This window comes from Myotis myotis, unplaced genomic scaffold (genome assembly GCF_014108235.1).
Source record: "Myotis myotis isolate mMyoMyo1 unplaced genomic scaffold, mMyoMyo1.p scaffold_m19_p_4, whole genome shotgun sequence".
NCBI classification, from domain to species: domain Eukaryota; kingdom Metazoa; phylum Chordata; class Mammalia; order Chiroptera; family Vespertilionidae; genus Myotis; species Myotis myotis.
Window position 1 is genome coordinate 53,232,250 of NW_023416346.1, and position 22,609 is coordinate 53,254,858.

Consider the following 22,609-nt stretch of genomic DNA (forward strand, 5'->3'; position numbering starts at 1 on the left):
TATCACATATGTGCTTCCAGTTCATCACTACTCTTTTAATTATATTTATGTATTTTTTCCGAAAATTTTTTTAAATTTTGATGTAAAATCATCCATTCTTTTCCTTTGGGCTTTTATGTCATACCTTCCCTATACTTTCCTCTAAATAATCATGTTTTAAAAGAAGAAAATGGGTGAACCTTATTTTTAACATCAAGTTTATTAATTATACTAATACATGCACATGGTAAAAACATTAAGTAGACAGAGGGCTATAGATAAAAATGAAAAGTTCCATTTCTCTTCTACTGCCCTTGCAAAATTCCTCTTGCCAGAAGTTAACTCCTGTTAGCAATTCTGGTATATATATTTCCATACATATTCTGGACACATACATACATGTGCATATTTATCCTTTTGCACACAAACGAGATTCACAACACAGTTCAGCACTTTTTCATTTAACATTATATTTTGAGTTCTTAATGTGACTGAGTTTTATCAGATATTTAGCAGACTGACAGAGGGACCAGGATAATCAGAGAACATGGGGTAGAAGTACACAGGAAAAGGCATATTCATTTCTGTAAGGCCAACACTTAGCACAAAACCTGGCACATAATAAATGCGTAATAATAAGTGTTAAACAACTAAAGGGAGAGAACAACTTGAGAAAACTGGAAAGTGCCATTTTGACTATTCTTCTCATGCCAGACCTGGTCTTAAGAGTTACCATCTCCCAGCGCAGGAGGAAACAACACACAATGATGAACACATGGAGCAGCTGGACCTCTCTTAATAACTTCCCACTGGGTGTCTCTTCTCCCACTAGAATCACCACTCCTAGAAGACACATTTAGTTGAAATGCACAGTTCATACTGACTACACAGCAAAAATCTGGAAGCTCAGACTACCATCTGAGTTATATTATGGGTACACACTCATACAAACACCTACCATTAATTGGTACCCACCATAGTGTAAGCATCGTGTTGGAAACAACAACACTGCAAGCTTAATGTCAATCTATCCCCATTTTATAGATGAGTAAACTGAGGCTCCAAGAATACAAATGACTTATTCAGGGTCACGCAGCTCATCAAGGAGCTTCTAGGGACAATTGTATATCTTAATCATTTAATCAAGTAAATAATCAAGTAAGCCTTTTTCCTGTCAATCCCATACCACATTCTCTCGTATTTCATGGACTCTGCTATTTTCCTAGCCTGGCATTTCTTTTCTCCACTTCTCTTATCTCGTGGTTTGTGGAAGCTAGGCGGAAATAGAAACATGGGGTGTGCAGGATCCATGGTATGCTATGCAATATACTGTCAGAGATGAGGAGTGAGTCAGCCATAGGAGTCCATGAACAAGAACAAACATATGAGGAGGTGTTAAACATTCAGAAAGGGGGTTGCTTCCCACATGGCCCCAGTTGGGGCCAAGGATCAAACCTGCAACTCAGAACTAGAATGTGACACAATGAAACAAGAGAATATTCGACTACAGAATATTGTTGAGAACCAGAAGTACTCAGTTGCAGACATTGAGGGAATAAATCATGAAATAAATGAATTGCAGCAGACCATTAATAAATTAACCAAGGACCTGGAGATGAGCAGCAGCAGTTGGGGAATAAGGAGTTAAAAGGAATAAGAGGCAAAGAAGCTCGAAACACAATTAGCAGCGGCTTATCACAATTTGGCTAGAAAATTAAAAATTATCCCTAAGGGTGCTGAGAATTCCAAAGGTTATGACTTTGAAATTAAGTTTTATCCTGAAGCTGGTGCCAACTGCCTTGTCAAATACAGAGCTCAAGTTTATGTACCACTCAAGGAACTCTTGAACCAAACTGAAGAAGATAGTAATAAAGCTCTACATTAAAAAAAAAAAAATGGGGTTAGATGATACTTTAGAACAATTAAATACAATGATAATGGAAAGCAGGAAGTGTAAGAACTCTGAAAGAAGAAATTCAAAAGCTGGATGATCTTTACCAACAAAAGTGTAGGAAGCGCCCTAACCGGTTTTGCTCAGTGGATAGAGCATCGGCCTGTGGACTCAAGGGTCTCAGGTTCGATTCCGGTCAAGGGCATGTACCTTGGTTGCGGGCACATCCCCAGTGGGGAGTGTGCAGGAGGCAGCTGATCGATGTTTCTCTCTCATCGATGTTTCTAACTCTCTATCCCTCTCCCTTCCTCTCTGTAAAAAATCAATAAAATATATATTTTTTTAAAAAGTATAGGAAGCCGGGGAAGGGGGCAACAAATGTGTCAATGAGTTGGAGTCCTTGGAGAAACACAAGCACATGCTGGAGAGTGCTGTTAATGAGGGCCTCCGTGAAACTATGAATGAATTATATTCTATTCAATGGGAATACCAGCTAGTTGTACAAACCACAACTGAAGAAAGACAAAAGTGGGAAATAACTTAGAGTGTCTTTTAGTGATGGTTGCCACACATGTAGGCTCTGTGGAGAGATACCTTGAGGAGCAGATTGCTAAAGTTGACAGAGAGTATGAAGAGGAAGTGTCTGAAGATCTCTTGGAAAATATTAGAGAGATTGGAGAAAAGTATAAGAAGAAAGCTGCTCTAATTAAATCTTCTGATGAATGAAGATAAAAATGTTGATTTTCTAAGCAAGAACTTTATTAACATTGTAAATTTTGAAATGTCCTTTGTAGGTTTGAAAAATATCTTACATATCCTATACCCATTCTTACAATGAAGTCTCATGACCACATCTTCCCATACCTTTGAAAATATTTTGTAGCTTTTATAAATCTAGTTCATTAACTTAAAGTGTGTATAACCTGAAATTATGATAATTTGTTGGTTTGTTGTTTTTAGATGTACCAGTTATATTATGCACCCAGAGTTATTAAAATGTTATCAGTAAAAAAAAAAATTCAGAAAGGGGCTTAATCCGGGGAACTGCAGAGCACCCTCAGGAGCCTAGGATATGGATACTGTGGAAGCTCAAAAAAATCTAATACAAACATGTCTCTCTCCCTAGGTGCTTTTGGTGAGCTGTTCACAAACACAGCCCTGTTGCCTGTAGTCTTATAGCCACTGATCAGTTAATCTCTCTCCCTTTCTCAATCCTACTCAGTCTCAAGGCCCACACCATGTCTCATCTCCATGACATCTTTCCCAAGTAATCCAACGCATTCCTCTTTTGTGAATTACAGTTTTACTTAAAATCAGCATCATAAAATATAACATGTGTTTGCATACTCTCTTGTCCTGTAATCCTTTGAAGGGTCTTGTTTCTTTAAGAGGACTCATTTGCATGTTTTCCCCCATTATTTCCCTGTCTGATCTGGGTATTGGGAAACCTGGCTGGATTCCAGTCCCAACTCTCCCACTAATGAGCTATGTGACCTAAAGATAGTCACAACCTCCCTGAGCCTCATCTTCCAACCTTCCAGGGTTTTTGTGAAAACAAAGTAAATATTGTAAGACAATATATGAATTATTTATGAAGATATATGAACTAAGGTGCTTCTGCCTTTTCCACCCTACTTAGTGGATGTTTATATGTAAGAAATAGTAATCACTGATGCTTATTTCACACTAGTATTTTCTAAAGGTTAACATGTTTAGAACAAGAATAGTGCACAACTGTTAAAAATGGTGCCAGATGGAGAGGGTCTATATCAGCCGTGGGCAAACTACGGCCCGCGGGCCGGATCCGGCCTGTTTGAAATGAATAAAACTATTGGAAAAAAAAGACCATACCCTTTTATGTAATGATGTTTACTTTGAATTTATATTAGTTCACACAAACACTCCATCCATGCTTTTGTTCTGGCCCTCCGGTCCAGTTTAAGAACCCATTGTGGCCCTCGAGTCAAAAAGTTTGCCCACCCCTGGTCTATACGCATCTGATTTGAGGGTTCTCCTTGAAAACGACCAGGTAATTCCAGGCTTGTTGACTTTTAAAGCTTCCATGTTTCTGAATGTTTCTTCATGAAAATGATCCATATCAATGCTATGAAAAATGAAAAGAATCTTGTGTCAAGTCAAGCCAACAGATGCCTTCAGCAGTTTTCCTATTTTCAAGGATAAGATTCCCATTCTCACTTGCTCCCTGGCACCACTCCAGTTACTTCACTCACTTGGCTATCAATCTCCTCCCTCAGCCTCAGATCCTTCCTTGGGTCTCAAAAGAGAAAATGCTTAACTTCCTTTTTGGATTCTCACTCCTGTCCCTCCCAGCCTTTGTCCAAGGCCCTGATCCATTATTCCATGCTCCTGTATCTGTAACCTCTCCCTCTCTACAGGTTCCTTTCTCTCAGCCTACAAATTTGTCTATGCTAAAACAAGGCAAGAAAGAAAAATAATAACTCTCTCCTTCCTACTGTCTGCTAACTCCCCCCAGCTACAACCCCACATCTCCTCTTTTTCACAAAATTTTTTAAAAAGTAGTCTCTGTTTAATCTCTTATCTCTTCAAATCACTGCAATCTGGTTTCCAGCCCCTTATACCACTAAAACAGCCCTCAATACAGTCACCTATAGCCTCCTAATTGTTAAATCTCATGGATATTTTCCAGTACTCATCCATTTGGGCCTCTCTGCTGCCTTTGATATTGTTGGGCACTTCTTCCCTGAAACTCACTCTTCCCATAGTTTCCAGGACACCTTTCTTTCCTGGTTTTCTCCATGGGTTTTCCTTTCCATACCCACCTCTTAAAGATGATATTGCCCAGGACTAATTCCTAAGATGTCCCTCAGGGGTCCTCTTTTCTCTTTCCCTAAAGATATCATCCATTTTCATGGTTTTAGTTATCTCCAGGGCACATTCCCATAGCCAATTGTCTACCTACTAGAAAATGTCCACCAGTGTCGTACAAGCACTTCAAACTCTACATGTGTCCCTAATTAAAACTCAATGACTACAAAAGAAGGTATAAGCTTTTTCAGGCAATTGATGAGGTACAGTTTTTAGTTCTTAATGGATAGAAGTTAATCTTTATCTAACAAAAGGAAATGAGTAGCCCTGCTAGTTTTACAAGGCCATGGAAATGTAACAAGACCTTCAGAATTTTTTAGTGACTTAGCAAAAGCTGCCTTATCTTCTGATTTGTAGAACTCTGCTACTGAGGAAGAGGTGGGGCAATATGCTTACAAAGCTCAGATGTCTTCTTGGAGTTAAGAGACCAGTTACTTTCAACCTTTTCTTTCCAAATTTAGAATCAGGAATATATATCAGGGTGAGCTAGGGAGCTTTATCCTGGGTGCCTGGGAAAGGCACCAAGACCCCTCAAATAAAATGATCTTGAAGAAAGAGGGCTTAAGAGGAGTTCCTGACTCACCTCAGGGGCCTATATATTTGTGGGCAAGGGCAAGTTTTACACATATATACACTTGTGGCTGATTCAAGAGGTTCCTCTGGACCCAGCCACCTTGACACATGCAGTACTTTAGAGAAAGATGGATGGAAGTCTGGATGTGGACAAAGTTATCTGTAATCTCAGAGCCCACGTATAATGGCACTGCAGGGCTCACAGGATTCAGACCATCCAGGACATCACTATTCAGTCACCAAGCTTCTGTGAGACTGGGTAAGATCAGCTCTCAAAATCAGCCCCATACAGCAGTGAGAAACAGGAGCAGCAGTGGACTGATTCTACAACCAGCTTTGGAAGCAAAAGTGTCTCCATCCTGGGACCAATTTTGAAAAGGTGAGGAAAGGCCCCAAAATGTACTACTACTATAGTATGTGAAAGAGAATGATTACCAAATTTGCACAAGAACTGGCATATAGATCAATGGAATAGAATATAGAGCCCAGAAATCGGCCCGAACCAATATGCTCAATTAATATTTGACAAAGGAGGCAAGAACATACAATGGAGCCAAGATAGTCTCGTCAATAAATGGTGTTGGGAAAATTGGACAGATATATGCAAGAAAATGAAACTAGATCACCAACTTACACCATACACAAAAATAAATTCAAAATGGATAAAGGACTTAAATGTACGACAGGAAACCATAAAAATTCTAGAAGAATCCAAAGGCAACAAAATCTCAGACATATGCCGAAGCAATTTCTTCACTGATACAGCTCCTAGGGCACTTGAAACTAAAGAGAAAATGAACAAATGTGACTACATCAAAATAAAAAGCTTCTGCACAGCAAAAGAAACCATCAACAAAACAACAAGAAAGCCTACTGCATGGGAAAACATATTTGCCAATGTCATATCTGATAAGGGCCTAATCTCCAAAATTTATAGGGAACTCATACAACTTAACAAAAGGAATAAAAAAATCCAATCAAAAAATGGGCAAAGGATCTAGACACCTTTCAAAAGAGAACATTCAGAAAGCCAAGAGACATATGAAAACATGCTCAAAGTCACTAATCATCCGAGAGATGCAAATCAATTTGACAATGAGGTACCATCTCACACCTGTCAGACTTGCTATCATCAACAAATCAACAAATGACATGTGCTGGAGAGGATGTGGAGAAAAAGGAACCCTTCTGCACTGCTGGTGGGAATGCAGACTGGTGCAGCCACTATGGAAGACAGTATGGAGCTTCCTCAAAAAACTAAAAATGGAACTCCCATTTTATCTGTGATCCCACTTGTAGGAATATATCCCAGGAAACCAGAAATACCAATCAGAAAGGATATATGCACCCATATGCTCAAAGCAGCACAATTCACCATAGATAAGATCTGGAAACAGCCTAAGTGTCCATCAGTAGATGAATGGATTAGAAAACTGTGGTACATCTACATGATGGAATACTATGCTGCTGTAAAAAAAGAAGGAACTCTTACCATTTGCAATGGCATGGATGGAACTGGAGAGCATTATGCTAAGTGAAATAAGCCAGTCAATGAAGGAAAGATACCACATGATCTCACTCATTCATGGATAATAAAGACCATTATAAACTTATGAACTAAATTAGATACAGAGGGAGAGCTGCCTCAAACAGACTGTCAAACTGCAACTGGAAGGCCGGGGAGGGGAGGGGGGAAGAAGGGGGCGTAAGAGATCAACTGAAGGACTTATATGCATGCATATAAGCATAACCAATGGACATAAGACACTGGGGGGTAGGGGAGGCCAGGGGATTATCAAGGGCGGGGGGAAAAAAGGAGACATATGTAATACCCGTTGTAATACTTTAAGCAATAAAAAAAAGAATAAAAATGACAACAAACAGTACTTATCAATAATACATTAAAAGTAAATAGATTAAATGCACCAATCCAAAGGGATAGGGTAGCTGAATGGATATGAAAACATGTCACATGTATTTGCTGTCTGCAAGAGACCCACCTCAGAACAAAGGATTCACACAGACTGAGAATGAAGGGATAGAAAAAATAATTTCAGGCAAATGGAAATGAGAAAAAAGCTGGGGTAGAAATACTTATATCTGACAAAATAGAGCTCAAAGTAAAGGCCATAAGAGATAAGGAAGGCCACTACATAATACTAAAGGGAGCAATTCAACAAGAAGGTATAACTCTGGTAAACATATATGCACCCAATACAGGAGCACCCAAGTACATAAAACAACTTCTGAAAGATATCAAGGGAGAGATCGATAGCAATACAGTCATAGTAGGGGACTTTAATACCCCACTGAAGCCACTGGATAAATCCTCTAAACAAAAAATCAGCAAAGAAACAGCAATCCTAAATGACTCACTAGATAAAATGGACTTAATTGACATCTTCAGAACATTTCACCCCAAAGCTACAGAATATACATTCTTCCCCAGTGCACATGGGACATTTTCAAAGACAGATCACATATTAGGACAGGGGCAAAGACTCTTCAAATTCAAGAGGATAGAAATCATAACAAGTATCTTCTCAGATCACAATGGCATAAAACTAGAAACCAACTACAATAAAAACAATGAAAAAAAAATCAAACAATTGGAGGCTAAATAGCATGCTATTATACAATGATTGCACTACCAAAGAAATCAAAGAAGAAATAAGAAGCATGCTGGAAACAAATGACAATGAAAACCCAACAATCCAAACTCTATGGGACACAATGAAAGCAGTCCTAAGAGGGAAGTTCATAGCTCTACAGGCCTACCTCAAAAAATAAGAAAAACTGGTAATAAATTATCTAACCTTGCAACTTAAAGAATTAGAAAGAGAGCAACAAGAAAAGCCCACAGTATCCAGAAGGAAGGAAATAATAAAGATCAGAGCAGAAATAAATGACATAGAGACAAAAAGATATATAAAAGATAAATGAAACCAAGAGATGGTTCTTTGAAAGGATAAACAAGATTGGTGAACCTCTCGCCAGGCTCACCAAGAAACCAAGAGAGAGAACCCAAATAAACAACATAAGAAATGAAAGAGGTGAAGTAACAACCGACCCTACTGATATACAAAGGATTGTAAAAAAATACTATGAAGAACTCTACTCCAAAAAATTGGACAACCTCAGCAAAATGGACACATTCCTAGAAAAATACAAGCTTCTGAAACTCAATCAGGAAGAATAAAAAAAAAAAAACCGAATAGGCCAATAACTACTGATGAAATTAAAAAAGTAATCAAAAAGTTTCCAGCAAACAAAAGCCCTGGACCAGATGGCTTCACAGGGGAGTTTTACCGAACATTCAAGGAAGAACTAAAACCAATCCTTCTCAGGCTATTCCAAAAAATTCAAGAGGTAGGCACACTTCCAAGCTAATTCTATGAAGCCAGCGTTACCCTAATCCCAAAACCTGATAGACGCCAAAGAAAGAGAATTACAGGCCAATGTCCCTGATGAACATAGATGCTAAAATCCTCAACAAAATTCTAGCAAACCGGATCCAGCAGTACATTAGAAAAATTATACACCATCACCAAGTGGGATTTGTTCCAGGGATGCAAGGCTGGTACAATATCTGCAAATCAATAAATGGGATGCATCACATAAATTGAGAGACAAAAATCACAGAATCATATCAATTGATGCAGAAAAGGCATTTGACAATGTCAATCACCCTTTCCTGATAAAAACGCTCAGCAAAGTGGGAATAGGAGGATTATACCTCAACATAATAAAAGCCTTATATGACAAACCTACAGCCAACATCATACTCAATAGGCAAAATTAAAACCATTTCCCTTAGGAACAGGAACAAGACAGGGATGCCTGCTTTCACCACTCCTGTTCAACATAGTACTGGAAGTGCTAGCCATAGCGATCAGACAAGAAGAAGAAATAAAAGGCATCCAAATTGGAAAAGAAGAAGTAAAATTGTCATTATTCGCAGATGACATGATACTGTACATAGAAAACCCTAAAGACTCCATCAAAAAATTATTAGACTTAAACAAATTTGGCAATGTAGCAGGATACAAAATTAACCCCAAGAAATCTACGGCATTTTAATACAACAATAGTGAACTTACAGAAAGAGAAATTACAAAAACAATCCCATTTACCATTGCACAAAAAAATTAAGATACCTAGGAATAAACTTAACTAAGGAGGTAAAAGACCTGTACTCAAAAAACTACAAGACGTTGAAAAAAGAGATAGAGGAAGACATAAACAGATGGAAGAACATACCGTATTCATGGAATCAACATCATTAAAATGTCCATACGACCCAAAGAAATCTATAAATTCAATGCACTCCCCATGAAAATACCAACAGCATATTTCACAGATCTAGAAAGAACTCTCCAAAAATTCATCTGAAAAAAAAACAAAAAACAAAAAACAAATAGCTGTAGCAATCCTGAGAATGAAGAACAAAGTAGGAGGGATCTCAATACCAGATATCAAGATGTATTACAAAGCCACTGTTCTCAAAACTGCCTGGTACTTGTACAAGAACAGATATACAGACCAATGGAATACAATAGAGCAGTGGTCGGCAAACTCATTAGTCAACAGAGCCAAATATCAACAGTACAACGATTGAAATTTCTTTTGAGAGCCAAACTTTTTTAAACTTAAATTATATAGGTAGTTACATTGTTATTAACTTAATTAGGGTACTCCTAAAGCTGGCCTTTGCTAAAAATGTCCTCAATCTGATTGAGCTACATTCGCTGAGGTCAACCCCTTCTAATTCTCCCACCCATAGTCATCTTGTATATTTGTTTCATCAATCTCCTCTCGTGCATCCTCTCTATATGTCCACCCCCCACTTCTTCTAACGCCACTTCTTGAAAATAGACTCGCCCAGGCCAAAAACCGACTTCTGCGCGTGGGCCACAAAGTTTCAATCGCACTGTACATGCGCACCCACACGTGGTATTTTGTGGAAGAGCCACACTCAAGGGACCAAAGAGCCGCATGTGGCTCATGAGCCGCAGTTTGCAGACCACTGGAATAGAGAACCTAGAAATCAACCCAAACCACTATGCTCAATTAATATTTGACAAAGGAGGCAAGAACATACAATGGAGTCAAGACAGTCTCTTCAATAAATAGTGCTGGGAAACTTGGTCAGACACATGCAAAAAAAATGAAACTAGACCACCAACTTACACCATACACAAAAATAAACTCAAAATGGATAAAGGACTTAAACCTAAGACAGGAAACCATAAAAATGTTAGAGAAATCCACAGGCAGCAAGATCTCAGGTATATACCGAAGCAATATCTTCATGGTCACAGTTCCTAGGGCAGTGATGGTGAACCTTTAGAGCTCGGCATGCCAGCATTTTGAAAAACCCTAACTTAACTCTGGTGCCGTGTCACATATAGAATTTTTTTGATATTTGCAACCATAGTAAAACAAAGACATATTTTTGATATTTATTTTATATATTTAAATGCCATTTAACAGAGAAAAATCAACCAAAAAAATGAGTCCGCGTGTCATAGGTTCGCCATCACTGTCCTAGGGCAATGGAAACTAAAGGGAAAATAAACAAATGGGACTACATCAAAATAAAAAGCTTCTGCACAGCAAAAGAAACCATCAACAAAGAACAAGAAAACGCACTGCATGGGAGAACATATCTGCCAACGATATCTTCAATAAGGGTTTAATCTCCAACATTTATGGGGAACTCATGCAACTTAACAAAAGGAAGACGCACAACACAATAAAAAAAATGGGCAATGGATCTAAATAGATACTTTTTGAAAGGAGACATAAGGAAGGCCAAGAGACATATGAAAACATGCGCAAAGTCACTAATCATCTGAGAGATGCACATCAAAACAACAATGAGATACCATCTCACACCTGTCAGAATGGCTATCATCTACAAATCAACAAATGACAGATGCTGGCAAGGATGCGGAGAAAAAGAAACACTCGTACACTGCTGGTGGGAATACAGACTGGTGCAGCCACTGTGGAGAACAGAATGGAGTTTCCTCAAAAAACTAAAAATGGAACTCCCATTTGACCCAGTGATCCCACTTCTAGGAATATATCCAAAAAAACTGGAAACACCAATCAGAAAGGATATATGCACCCTTATGTAAATAGCAGCACAATTCACCATAGCTAAGATTTGAAATCAGCCTAAGTGCCCATCAGCAGATGAGTGGATTAAAAAACTTTGGCACATCTATGCAATGGAATACTATGCTGCACTAAAAAGGAAGTAACTCCTACCATTTGCAACAGCATGGATAGAGCTGGAGAGCATTATGCTAAGTGAAATAAGCCAGTCAGAGAAAGATAAATATCACATGATCTCACTCATTTGTGGATTATAATGAACAACATAAACTGATGAACAAAAACAGATCCAGTGACAGAGAAACATCGATCAGATGCTCAAACCTCAGAGGGAAGGTAGGGGAGGGAGGGGGTAAGGGAGAGAGATCAACCAAAGGACTTATATGCATCCATATAAGCATAAGCAATGGACGCAGACAACAGGGGGTGAGGGTGAGGGCAAGACTGGGGGTATGAGGGGACAACGGGGGGATAAAGACGCATTTGTAATACCTTAATTAAAAATTTAAAAAAAATGTAAATCAAATAAATAAAAATTTAAAAAAGGATTTAAAAAAAAATAAAAGTCCATTATTCATTAATCTGCCTTCTTAGAGAAATCTAGCCCCTCACCATCATCAATATTCCTTCTCTGGCATGAAGAGTGAGTTTTACTGAACTTCCTGTCTTCTCAATCTTTGTTTCTTAGTAGTCTAATTATTTAAAACATTTCCCATCAACTTTTTCTTTCATCACTTTCAAGAATTTCTATGATATACACCACAACCTTTGATCCTTCAATTTTCTCTTGAGTTACCATGCTTCAAATTCTGTCTTAAAAAGTTCTCATAAGAACATGTCTCTATAGCTCCCTAATTTAGAAATTTTAAATAGAATCATTTTGCAAAAAAACAACAGCAAAGTTTCAAAGTAGATTTTAGAAGGCTTTAATGCTAAAAAGCTTTTGTTTTAGAAAACTCCAGATATACATTATAATGGTTAATTTTATGTGTCAAGTTGGCTTGGTCATGGTACCCAGATATTTGGTCAAACATTATTCTATACTAGAGGCCCGATGCACAAAATTTGTGCAAGAGTAAGCCTTCATTTTCCCAGCTGCTGGCACCGGCTTCCCTTTGGCACCTGGGACCTGGGCTTCCCTCGCAGCCCTGGCTTCGTCTAGAACAGTGGTTATCAACCTTCTGGCCCTTTAAATACAGTTCCTCATGTTGTGACCCAACCATAAAATTATTTTCCTTGCTACTTCATAACTGTAATGTTGCTACTGTTATGAATCGTAATGTAAATATCTGATATGCAGGATGGTCTTATGCCAGTGGTCGGCAAACTGCGGCTCACAAGCCACATGCGGCTCTTTGGCCCCTTGAGTGTGGCTCTTCCACAAAATATCACGTGCGGGTGCACAAGTACAGTGTGATTGAAACTCCGTGGCCCATGCCCAGAAGTTGGTATTTTGTGGAAGAGCCACACTCAAGGGGCCAAAGAGCCGCATGTGGCTCGCGAGCTGCAGTTTGCCAACCACTGTCTTAGGTGACCCCTGTGAAAGGGTCGTTCGACCACCAAAGGGGTTGCGACCCACAGGTTGAGAACCGCTGGTCTAGAAGGTTGTCTGGAACTAGTCTGATCTAATTAGCATATTATGCTTTTATTATTATAGCTGTTTCTGTGAAGGTACTTTTTAGATAAGATTAACATTTAAATCAGTAGACACCGAGTAAAGTAAATTACCCTCTATAATGTGGGTGGGCCTCATCCAATGAGTTGAATGCTATAATAGAAAAAGACTGACCTCCCCAGAAGAAGAAATTCTACCAGCAGACTGTCTTTGGACTTGAACTGCAACATCAGCTCTTCCCTGTGTCTCCAGACTGCTGGCCTACCGTGCAGATATTGAACTTGACAGTCACCATAATCCATGAGCCGATTCCTTAAAATAAATCTCTATATATATATTTATATATATATATCTTACTGATTCTGTTTCTCTGGAGAAATCTGATTAATACACATATGATAAACTTTTTATTAACTAAGGTCATTACCATAGACTTTGAAGTCAGAAACATTTGGGTTTTGAATTCAGTCTTTTGACTTTGGGCCTCTCTCTCTTAATGTGCTAAAATGGGTATAATACTCTGAACCTCTCAGAGCTATTGTGCTGATGAAAGGAAGTCATGTATACAACACTTAAAACAAACCAATTGTTTAATAAGTCTTGGTTATTATTATTGTCATTGATGTTACTACCTCTTAGAGTGAAAATTCTCTTCCTTAACTTGTTACATGGGAACAACTGTATGTACTGTCACTTTTTTTTTAATATATTTCATTGGTTTTCTACAGAGAGGAAGGGAGAGGGATAGCGAGTCAGAAACAACAATGAGAGAGAAACATTGATCAGCTGCCTCCTGCACACCCCCCACTGGGGACGTGCCCACAACCAAGGCACATGCCCCCAACCGGAATCAAACCTGGGACCCCTCAGTGCGCAGTCCGGCCGCTCCATCCACTGAGCCAAACCGGCCAGGGCGGTACTGTCACTTTTTAAAAAATATTTTTATTGATTTTAGAGAAGAACAGAGAGGGAGAAACATCAATGATGAGAGAGAATCATCAATAGGCTGCCTCCTGCACACCCCGACTGGTGATCAAGCCTACAACCCCAGCATGTGCTCTGACCAGTAATTGAACCGTGACCTCCTGGTTCATAGGTTGATGCTCAACCACTGAGCCATGCTGGCTGGGCTAGTACTGTCACTTTTATCCTTCCTCTTTATGACTCCTTGAAATGTGTAATGATCACACAACATCCATCTTAAGTTGCATATTTAAAAATTTTTTCTTACAGCATGGAAATTAATAGTTACTACTTACTTGAGCCTTTGTAATTTGAAATTTGTATATTTTAAGCCTTCACAGAGCAATTTCAAAGCTGAAGCATAAAATCCAGGTCAATGAATGACCGTCTGGTGCTGAGAACAACTGCTAGCACCCCACAAGAATATGGAGAAATAAAGCATCCATAAAATCTTCAGAAAACAGAAGAATGACCTCGTTACCTTATTCATGCTCTCCCCCAACACAAACAGAAATTGACAAAAATAATATTCTATATAATAAAAGGGTAATATGCAAATTGACCCTAATGGTGGAACTACCGGGACAACCGGTCGCTATGATGTGCACTGACCACCAAGGTGCAGACATTCAATGCAGGAGCTGCCCTCTGGTGGTCAGTGTGCTCCCACAGGGGGAGTTCCATTCAGCCACAAGCCAGGCTGAAGGCTGCGAGCGCAGCAGTGGTGGCGGGAGCCTCTCCCGCCTCCTCAGCAGTGCTAAGGATGTCTGACTGCGAGAGGGCGCAGGCTGGGCTGAGGGACCCCCCCAAGCGCACGAATCGTGCACTGGCCTCTAGTGAACAGATAACAAACTTTCCTGCTACCATTTACCTCAGTTCTGTAAGATATAGTTTGTGTTAATCTTTCACACAGAAGTTTCATTACTGAATCTTCCGGGGTATTGTTTTATAAATCCTAAATCTGTCAGATACTGGTTGGATTCAAATACTAAGGAGAGGTCCCTACTACAAGAAGCTGTCAGGTGGCAGTAAATTAGTCTGTGTGGAGAAAAAGACATTTCTGAGAAGAAAGAAAATAGGATTCTCTTTAAAGGTACCTATTTGCAACTTACTGATGTAATGAATTATTTCAATAAATTCAACAATTAATTTATTGGGTGCTTTCCACTGTTCTAGATGCTAAAAACACAAATAATTATGCCCCAGACCCTGCCCTCAAGGAACATACAATTAATGAGGAAAAATGAGAAAATCATGGATTATAATATTATGTGAAAAATACTGCAAGTAGTATGGACAAAGTACCATGAAGACACAGAAAGGTGGCACAATTCAGCCTAGCTTTGGGTGGGGTTTGGAGGATCAAGAGTACTTATAAGTGGAAGAAATAACTGAGTGCTGTTGTGAAAAGGAATAGCAATTAAAGAGGAGTTAGGGGGATGAGAAGAATGGGAGTGGGGAGAGGCGCTGAGAGACAATACACTCATGGAGCAACCTGTGCAAAGGCCAAGAGGAAAGAGAAAGGATGCTTAATTTGAGAAACTGCCAATTATCTGCTATGGCCTATTTTAAAAGACTGGAAGGATACATATCAAGCTATTAGCAGTGGTTAGCTCCCAGATTGGGGGAAGGGTGGCGTTACAGGGAGCCATTTACTTTCTAGGTAATTAAATATTATTTATATATACAATTATTATATACTTAAAAATTATAAGAAGTTATAAGAAAAATGTTTTTATTTTGAAAAATGTAACATGTTTATTAATAAATTATTTTTACAGTAGAGAAAAAATAAAATATATATTTTTTAATGTACTATATTCCTACCTCCCAGAGACAACCAATGTTAAAAGTCTGGTGTATACCCTTCCTTCTTTTTCCAAGACACTTGTGCAAAGACACACACCCACACACCCACACCGCGTGCGCATACACAGATTCGTACATTTTACAAAAATGGAGTTATAGAAAACATTACATCAAGTTTACATACGCTTGTCATTCAGTCCCATTGTAAGCCCATAGACAGAAACTGCGATCCGGTTATAGCACAAGGTCATATAATAAGTGGCAAAGTAGGGCTCTACCTGGGTTCTGTCTGGTTTATCCCATAGGATTCAGAAAGCCATCGGAGTTTTAAAGAGACATGATCACCCCTCTGATGATAAGGTAGGACAGAAGGCAGACCTGACATCAAAAGGCTGCAGGAGTCCAGAGAAAAAAATAGCAGGAGATGGGGGTGACGATGGTGGTGGCTGTGACCGGCCGCAGATTCCAGACAGTCTCAGGAGTATATAGGGCTGGGATTTATGACTATTACAGTGACTACAGTGCTCAGTCCTGGGTCAGTGGGGTATTAGGCTGTTTTCTGGCCCCAACCTCTTCCCCAGTGGGAACCTGAGGCCACTGGGAGGATTGGACTCGTCCGTGTTCTAGAACATTCCATTTCTAGGAGGAGCGCGCCCCCCCTGAGTGGGACAAACCTTTGTGGTGGTGAGGGAGGGTGAAGTTTTTTTATACACGATTACAAGTGCTTTGCATTCTTAGATCTAAGTCTTTTCTGACCACTCCTGTCTCTTCCACCTTCATGAGCTTTCAACAGTATAGTGGGTCCCCTGATGTCCTGGGGGTGGGAGGATGGGAAGGATATTCCTGGCGCATTTGCTCCCACCCTTGCTGTCTCTGGAAATTGGTACAGTCCCGGGGTATAAGGCTCCAGGGTTGGGACTCAGCCTTCCTTTTCCCCCGGAGACATTGGAAGGAAAGGTACCTTACGTCTTTGGGCGTGGTGGGGAAGGGGGCACAGTGCAGAGTCAGCGGGTGTGGTCTGCGGGTGTGGTCCGCGGGTGTGGTCCGCAGGTGCGGTCCACAGGCGTGGTCCGTGTACACTTCCTTTGGCACAGCATCTGGAGAGAGGAAAACTGGTGGGAGGTATCCTGTGTGTTTGGGGGGGAGATGTTTGAAGAGGGGGGGAGGGAAAGCGGATGGGAAGAGCCTTGGGGGAGGGGCTAACTAAAAGCGGAGGCCCTAACAGAGGAAACAACTAGTTGATTTATCCCTGCAGTGCAACCAGGCCCCTAAGGCCCTCTGCTATCATGGCCTTGAGACCCGAGGACCCCTCTGGTGGGTTCCAGCATGGCAATGTGGTGGCTTTCATCAACGAGAAAATGGCCAGACACATAAAAGGCCCTGAGTTCTACCTGGAGAATATATCCCTGTCCTGGGCGGAGGTGGAAGACAAGCTCAGGGCTATCCTGGAGAACAGCGCAGTGACCAGCGAGGCCAAAGAGGCCTGTGCCTGGAGTAGCCTGGCCCTGGGCGTGCGCTGTGCCCGCAGGCAGGGCCAGTTACACACTTGCAGGGTGCAGTGGCTACAAGACTTCACCAACCTGCACAAATCGGCCTTACAAGCCTTGGCCTCCAACATGAACGAGCTTACCGCGAAGCACGAAATGGAGCGCAGAGAGGCAGCCTATCAGCTGCAGCTGACGCTGGCCAAACTGGCTGAGGTTCAGAAAGAGAAGGAACTGCTGAGGTGGAAGCTTCTCCAGGCTGTAAGATTACCCCACTTGGTACTACCCCATCTTCCCTCCCAGCCCCTCCACCCCCTGAATGGAATTTAACCCTGCCCACTTCTCTACAGGAGATGGCGTCTTCCTGGGAATGGCAGCAGGTTTCAGAGGGGCCAGGCCTGACTACTACCAGTGTGTTTGGGGCAAACGGAGCAGGTGAGGAGAAGACAAGGCGGAGGTTGCTGTTGCTACTACTACTGCTAACTGCTGCTGTAGAAGGAGGAAGACAGAAGGATGCAGAGGGGGTATAGAGGGTGGAGGCGGCCTGTAGCTTTGTGGAGCAGAAAACGTACACCTATGGCAGGCAAAGGCAGGGACATCTCAGATCAGTAGAAACAGCCATGCTTTATTTTTCTGGGACTCTCAAGCCTAGGTCCACAGTCTCACAAGCAACCCTTCCTGTCCAGCTCCCTGCCTTATTCACATACCCATTCTAATGCCCCCTTTTCCCTTCCCAGAAGCACCCACACCATCCCCACCATGGGCAGCCTTCACAGCAGGAGCTCCATTTCAGGCTGTCTACTGGGGCCCCTCTATGATGGGGGCCCAGGGAACAGATCCTCAAGAACCCCAAAGAGACCAGAGAGCCTTTGAGCCCCAACAGCTGAGAAGACTTCCAGCATCTCACAGGCCCGGGGATTGGAACTGCCTTTGGTGTAACCCTATGAATTTTTCAGGGAGGGAAATTTGCTACCACTGTGGGAGGGGCACCTGGTTACAGAACCCTTAAATTCAGAAATGTGAAATATAACAGAAATATATCCCAAAGGGATATCAATATTTGGTGGGGGGGGGGCTGTGTTGAGTGGGGGTAAGGGAATGAGTGGGAGAACAAGACTAGTGGAGTTGGAGGGAGGCGGGGTGGGAGGTGGGAGAGAAATGCTTTGATGATCCTCTTTGTGTTCCAGAGCAACGGTCACCAACCGGTGGTCTGCAGACCACTGGTGGTCCACAAGGTCTGAAAGGTTGGTGACCGCTGGTTTAAGGAAACCTTTGGAGCAGCGTCCACCAACTGGTGGTCCGCGGACCACTGGTGGTCCGTGAGGTCCGAAAGGTTGGCGACCGCTGTTCCAGAGCATAAGTATTCAACACGCCAGAAGTGCTGTTTATTTGTATGTATCTCTCCCCCACCCTAGTATCTGAGGGACCTGGTTACCCCTCCCTTCCTACCTAGGCTCTAGATTATTGCAGCAGGAGTGGACATTTGACCCATCCTGAGGCAAACAGATTGTCACACTAGAGAATCAGAAGAGAGACAGATTTCATAGTCAGGATGGTGTTGGGCAGTGAAGCAGTGAGTCAATTGGAGTTGAGGCCAAGGTCAGAGCCATTGACCTGGGGGCCTCAGCCAAGGCCAAGTGTCTTAGAAGACACCAGTATGACATCCCAGAAAAAAGAGGCACAGAGAAGCAGAGAAAAGTTTATCCTGAGACCCTAGAGATAAAAGAGTGGAGGCCCAACCATTTTTCCGCTTCCTGCCATTGTGCTGTGTAAAAAATCACTCTACCCAGATCCCCTTTTCTTTAAACTAACTGGAGCTGCTTACTCTTCTGTGGAACCAGATTATTTCAAAGTCAGAAATTGGCACCAAAAGAGGAGCAACAAACCACAGACTGTCAAAGAAAATGTCAGAACTGGCCAGGGAGATACCTCAGTGATTGATGGGTAGTTGGGATTCCTGCTCCCAAGAGTACTCAGGGATGAACTGAACAAGAAGCTCATTCATGTTCTGAGTGAGTTATATTAGAAGAAATAATCAAAACAGGCCTGGGGTTAACGCCCGCCCCCCTGGGGTTAATTTGGGAGGGGAATTTGGGTACAAATCTCTCAGTGAATTCAGAAATGTGGAATAGAACATATCCCAGTGGGAAATTAAATTCCAGAGAGGGGGTGACAGGAAAGAGGAAGGGGGAAGATGGTCTTCCTCTCTACCTTTCATGGCAATAAGCTTTGTTGAGAATGACTAAATGCATAGTTTAGCCCACAGGTGGAAGGATGGTGAGGAGTCACACCAGACTGAGACAACTGGAGAAGCCCAGGACATCACCTGGCCACTGTGGACCTAGAGACTGAAGTTGTCATGGCCCTGCGACATCTCTGCAGCAGCTACATGTGACTGGGCTATTTCCTTTTGGGGCAAATGTGGATAACCATCAGAATTGGGGACAATACCTAGCTTGTACTTATCAGAAATAACCTTGGGCTTGTTTATATCCTTCTAGGGCAGGGCTTCCCAAACTCAGCACTCTTGACATTTGGAGTTGGATAATTCTATGTTGCAAATGGCTGGTACACTGTAGGATGTTTGGCAGAATCCCTGGTTTCTACCCTGATGCCAGTAGCACATCCCCCAAATTATGACAGCCAGAAATGTTTCAAGATAATTACCACATGTCCACTGGGGGGTAAAATTGTTCCTCATGGGCAACCATGGAGGCAATGAAATACTTAAGAGTATTCAGAATAAGTGCCAGGGGAGCAAGTCAGCGGTGCCCAGGGCTGCAGGGGGCCTGTAAGAGAGGAGGTAAAAAGTGTTCATTGGGTCTGGCATTCACTTTTGATCTTTGAGCAAATCTGGGTGGGGGAGAAGCAGAAGCCAAACTGACAGTACTGAGGAGAGAGGGAGCAGGAAGTAAGGAAGTACAGTTAGCGAAGGGGGCTCTTCAAGGACTCCTGGCTGTAAAGGGAAGGAGTGATGTGAGATACATAGCTGAGAGGGTTCTTTTGACGATGGGAGAAACTGGAGCCATGGGGAAGGAGACAGCTGAAGAAAGCTTGCAAACACAAGAAATATATAAAAGAATGGGACAGATCCTGCCCTACTGTATTGGAGGACTATCTATTCTACTGTTCAAAAATATATGAAAGGTCAATTTTGTTTTTTGTGAAACAAAACCCCCAAAAGTATTGTGTATATGTATGCTATATATATTAACACATTGTTTGCGGGTAGTTTTTATCGCGCACTAACAGGTGGCGCAGGCCATTTTTGCTAATTTTTTGCGCAAATGGCAATGTTCAGTAAAATTACGATAACTTTAGTTTACGTATTTATACATTACCTGCATTCTACCGCTAGTCTATAAAAAACGTATTAATACGTGTCCCGCGCTCTACTACACTGGTAGGACGTATAAATACGTAAAACATGTAAACATGTTTCCCGCATACAATGTGTTAATAGATGTTTTGTGTGCCCTATGTTACAGATTTATATTTGAATAAGCAAAAAAAAAGACACTTAGCAAACAAGGTATTACCTAGGGAGACTGGGATCAGAGTCAGGGGATGGAAAGTAGGAGTGGATGGGTGCGGGGGTTATAGGGTGCAGTGGGGTTGGTTACAGTAAGGCATTAGGGTGGAGGGATTGTATATCTTCAGGTACTTCTGTGCTGTGTAAAATAAAATAAATGTTCACAAAAATACAGTAAAAGGAAGTGAATTTATTGGCATGAGTAGATTTAGATAGGCCATCTCTTCTTTTGGGGCAGAGAGGAAGGAGAGCACACACTGATCTGTGTGGTGAGGTGGTGGGAAACCAAAGGGGCTCCTGCCTGTGTGTTAGTGACATGGACAGATAACAAGACAAGGCACTTGAAAGTGAGTGAGGACAAAAGATCAGGGCAGAGGTGGGGGCTTCTAAGCAGTGGCACTTTGGGGAATAACAGCAGGGGAATGGTTCAGGGAGAGAAAAGGATTATCAAGTTGCATGGAGATGGACAGGACACAACTGAAAGAAAACCAAGGGGGAAGACAGTGGGAGTCTTGAAGTAAAAGGAAGTAAGTCCAGGACCGCACCAGTCTCTTAGGAGTTACAGATTGCCACCCACTGACTACAGCAAAAACAGCACATGCAAATAGGAAGGAGGCAGGAGGGGCTGGCAGGGATCTGTACCTCATTCCCTACTCCTAGGCTCAGCACATGTTTTGCTGTACTTCTATGGAGAAACTGAGCACTTGTTATACTTTGTTTTCAGGCCCAATCAGCTAGGAGTTGAACTCTAGACATCTAGTGTTTACCTGCAAATACCTAAGAGTTTGAAGGAAATTTCAACTTACTTCAGGTCTTTGGTTTTGCAGTATAGATTGCATAGTGCTTGGCAGAGCAAGTATAGCTGAGACACTGGCAAACTGTGCAGTTGGAAGGACCTAAAAGAGATGAGAAGGCAAAAATAATTTTTAAAAAATAATGAAAACCAAAAATTTTAAAACGCTTATTTTTGCTTCTGTTACCATATTAGTACTAATCTATTTCTTGCAAAAATCTTAGGAGGTATTGACCCATTTTGCAGATAAGGGAATTAAGGCACAAAAACTTAAGTAACTTGCCCAAAGTCCCATAGGTAGGAACAGAACACAGGTCAGTACTCAGGTCTGTCTGACTCCAAAGCCAAAGCCATGTTATTATGTGCCAGGCACTGAGGTAACCACTTGACGTACACAAATTATCTGGTCCTTAACCCAATGACAGGCACCACAATCACCATTTTGCAGATGCTCAGAGAGGTCAAGCTATCTTGGTTGTCAGTCCTAGTAGAATTAATGGCAATAATTAAGAATTAGGAAAGTTCAGTAGTAAATTCTCAGTCAACATGCTTGAGAAAGCAGTATTTTGGATTAAATTTTGAAGAGAGAAAGGCAATATGGTAGGGGGTAGAATTCCGTCTAAAGCTGATTTTCTGGAAACCCTGGGGGAACCAGAATTCTCTTATTGTTTCCATCAGTGTTTAAAAAGTTAAATGTGTTTATCCATTATTTCACTTTAGAATATACAGTTGGATTAAAGCTGTCATAAATTAGTTAAGATATTGTAGTCCTTCATAACTCCAAATCCATGTAACCTCTCCTACCCCTTCCCCTGTAAGTGCCAAATTCTTGCTGCACTTCCCCTTTCCATTTCCCTCAAACACACATACCCGATGCTAATTTCTACCACTATGCTACTGCCCCTGAGGAAATACAACTCTAAGAAAAAAGACTCAGGTTAACTCTCCTCAAATAGATGCTTCTGCCCACTCATCTCCTTCTCAAGGCCACTGCCCCTCA

The 22,609-nt window shown here is 41.4% G+C and overlaps 1 protein-coding gene and 1 long non-coding RNA gene across 4 annotated transcripts; one reads left to right on the top strand and one right to left on the bottom strand.

The window, feature by feature from the left end:
- Nucleotides 1–2,173: 2,173 nt before the first annotated feature.
- Nucleotides 2,174–20,087, bottom strand: LOC118653308. The gene is made up of 3 exons (XR_004966835.1): nt 19,952–20,087; nt 16,762–16,897; nt 2,174–3,974 (listed from the first exon to the last, which is right to left on the bottom strand). It is a non-coding gene; the product is annotated as an uncharacterized LOC118653308 (long non-coding RNA).
- Nucleotides 16,742–19,975, top strand: TEX13B (testis expressed 13B). Of its 3 annotated transcripts, none has more exons than XM_036304026.1 (5): nt 16,742–16,757; nt 17,056–17,545; nt 17,635–17,719; nt 18,022–18,219; nt 19,544–19,975. In XM_036304026.1, exons 2-5 carry the CDS (start codon nt 17,087–17,089, stop codon nt 19,627–19,629), a joined length of 828 nt encoding a protein of 275 aa, XP_036159919.1. In that variant the 5' UTR covers nt 16,742–16,757; nt 17,056–17,086; the 3' UTR covers nt 19,630–19,975. The 3 variants fall into 3 exon arrangements, with proteins under 3 accessions (XP_036159919.1, XP_036159920.1, XP_036159921.1); XM_036304027.1 differs by having other exon boundaries at nt 18,025–18,219; XM_036304028.1 differs by lacking the exon at nt 19,544–19,975 and having other exon boundaries at nt 18,022–18,342.
- Nucleotides 20,088–22,609: the final 2,522 nt, after the last annotated feature.

Excerpts from the sequence above, each read along its gene's own strand:
- TEX13B (XM_036304026.1), top strand. The coding sequence starts at position 17,087 with ATGGCCTTGAGACCCGAGGACCCCTCTGGTGGGTTCCAGCATGGCAAT. Across the intron at positions 17,546-17,634 it reads GGTGGAAGCTTCTCCAGGCT|GAGATGGCGTCTTCCTGGGA; the intron begins GTAAGATTACCC and ends ACTTCTCTACAG. Across the intron at positions 17,720-18,021 it reads GTTTGGGGCAAACGGAGCAG|AAGCACCCACACCATCCCCA; the intron begins GTGAGGAGAAGA and ends TTCCCTTCCCAG.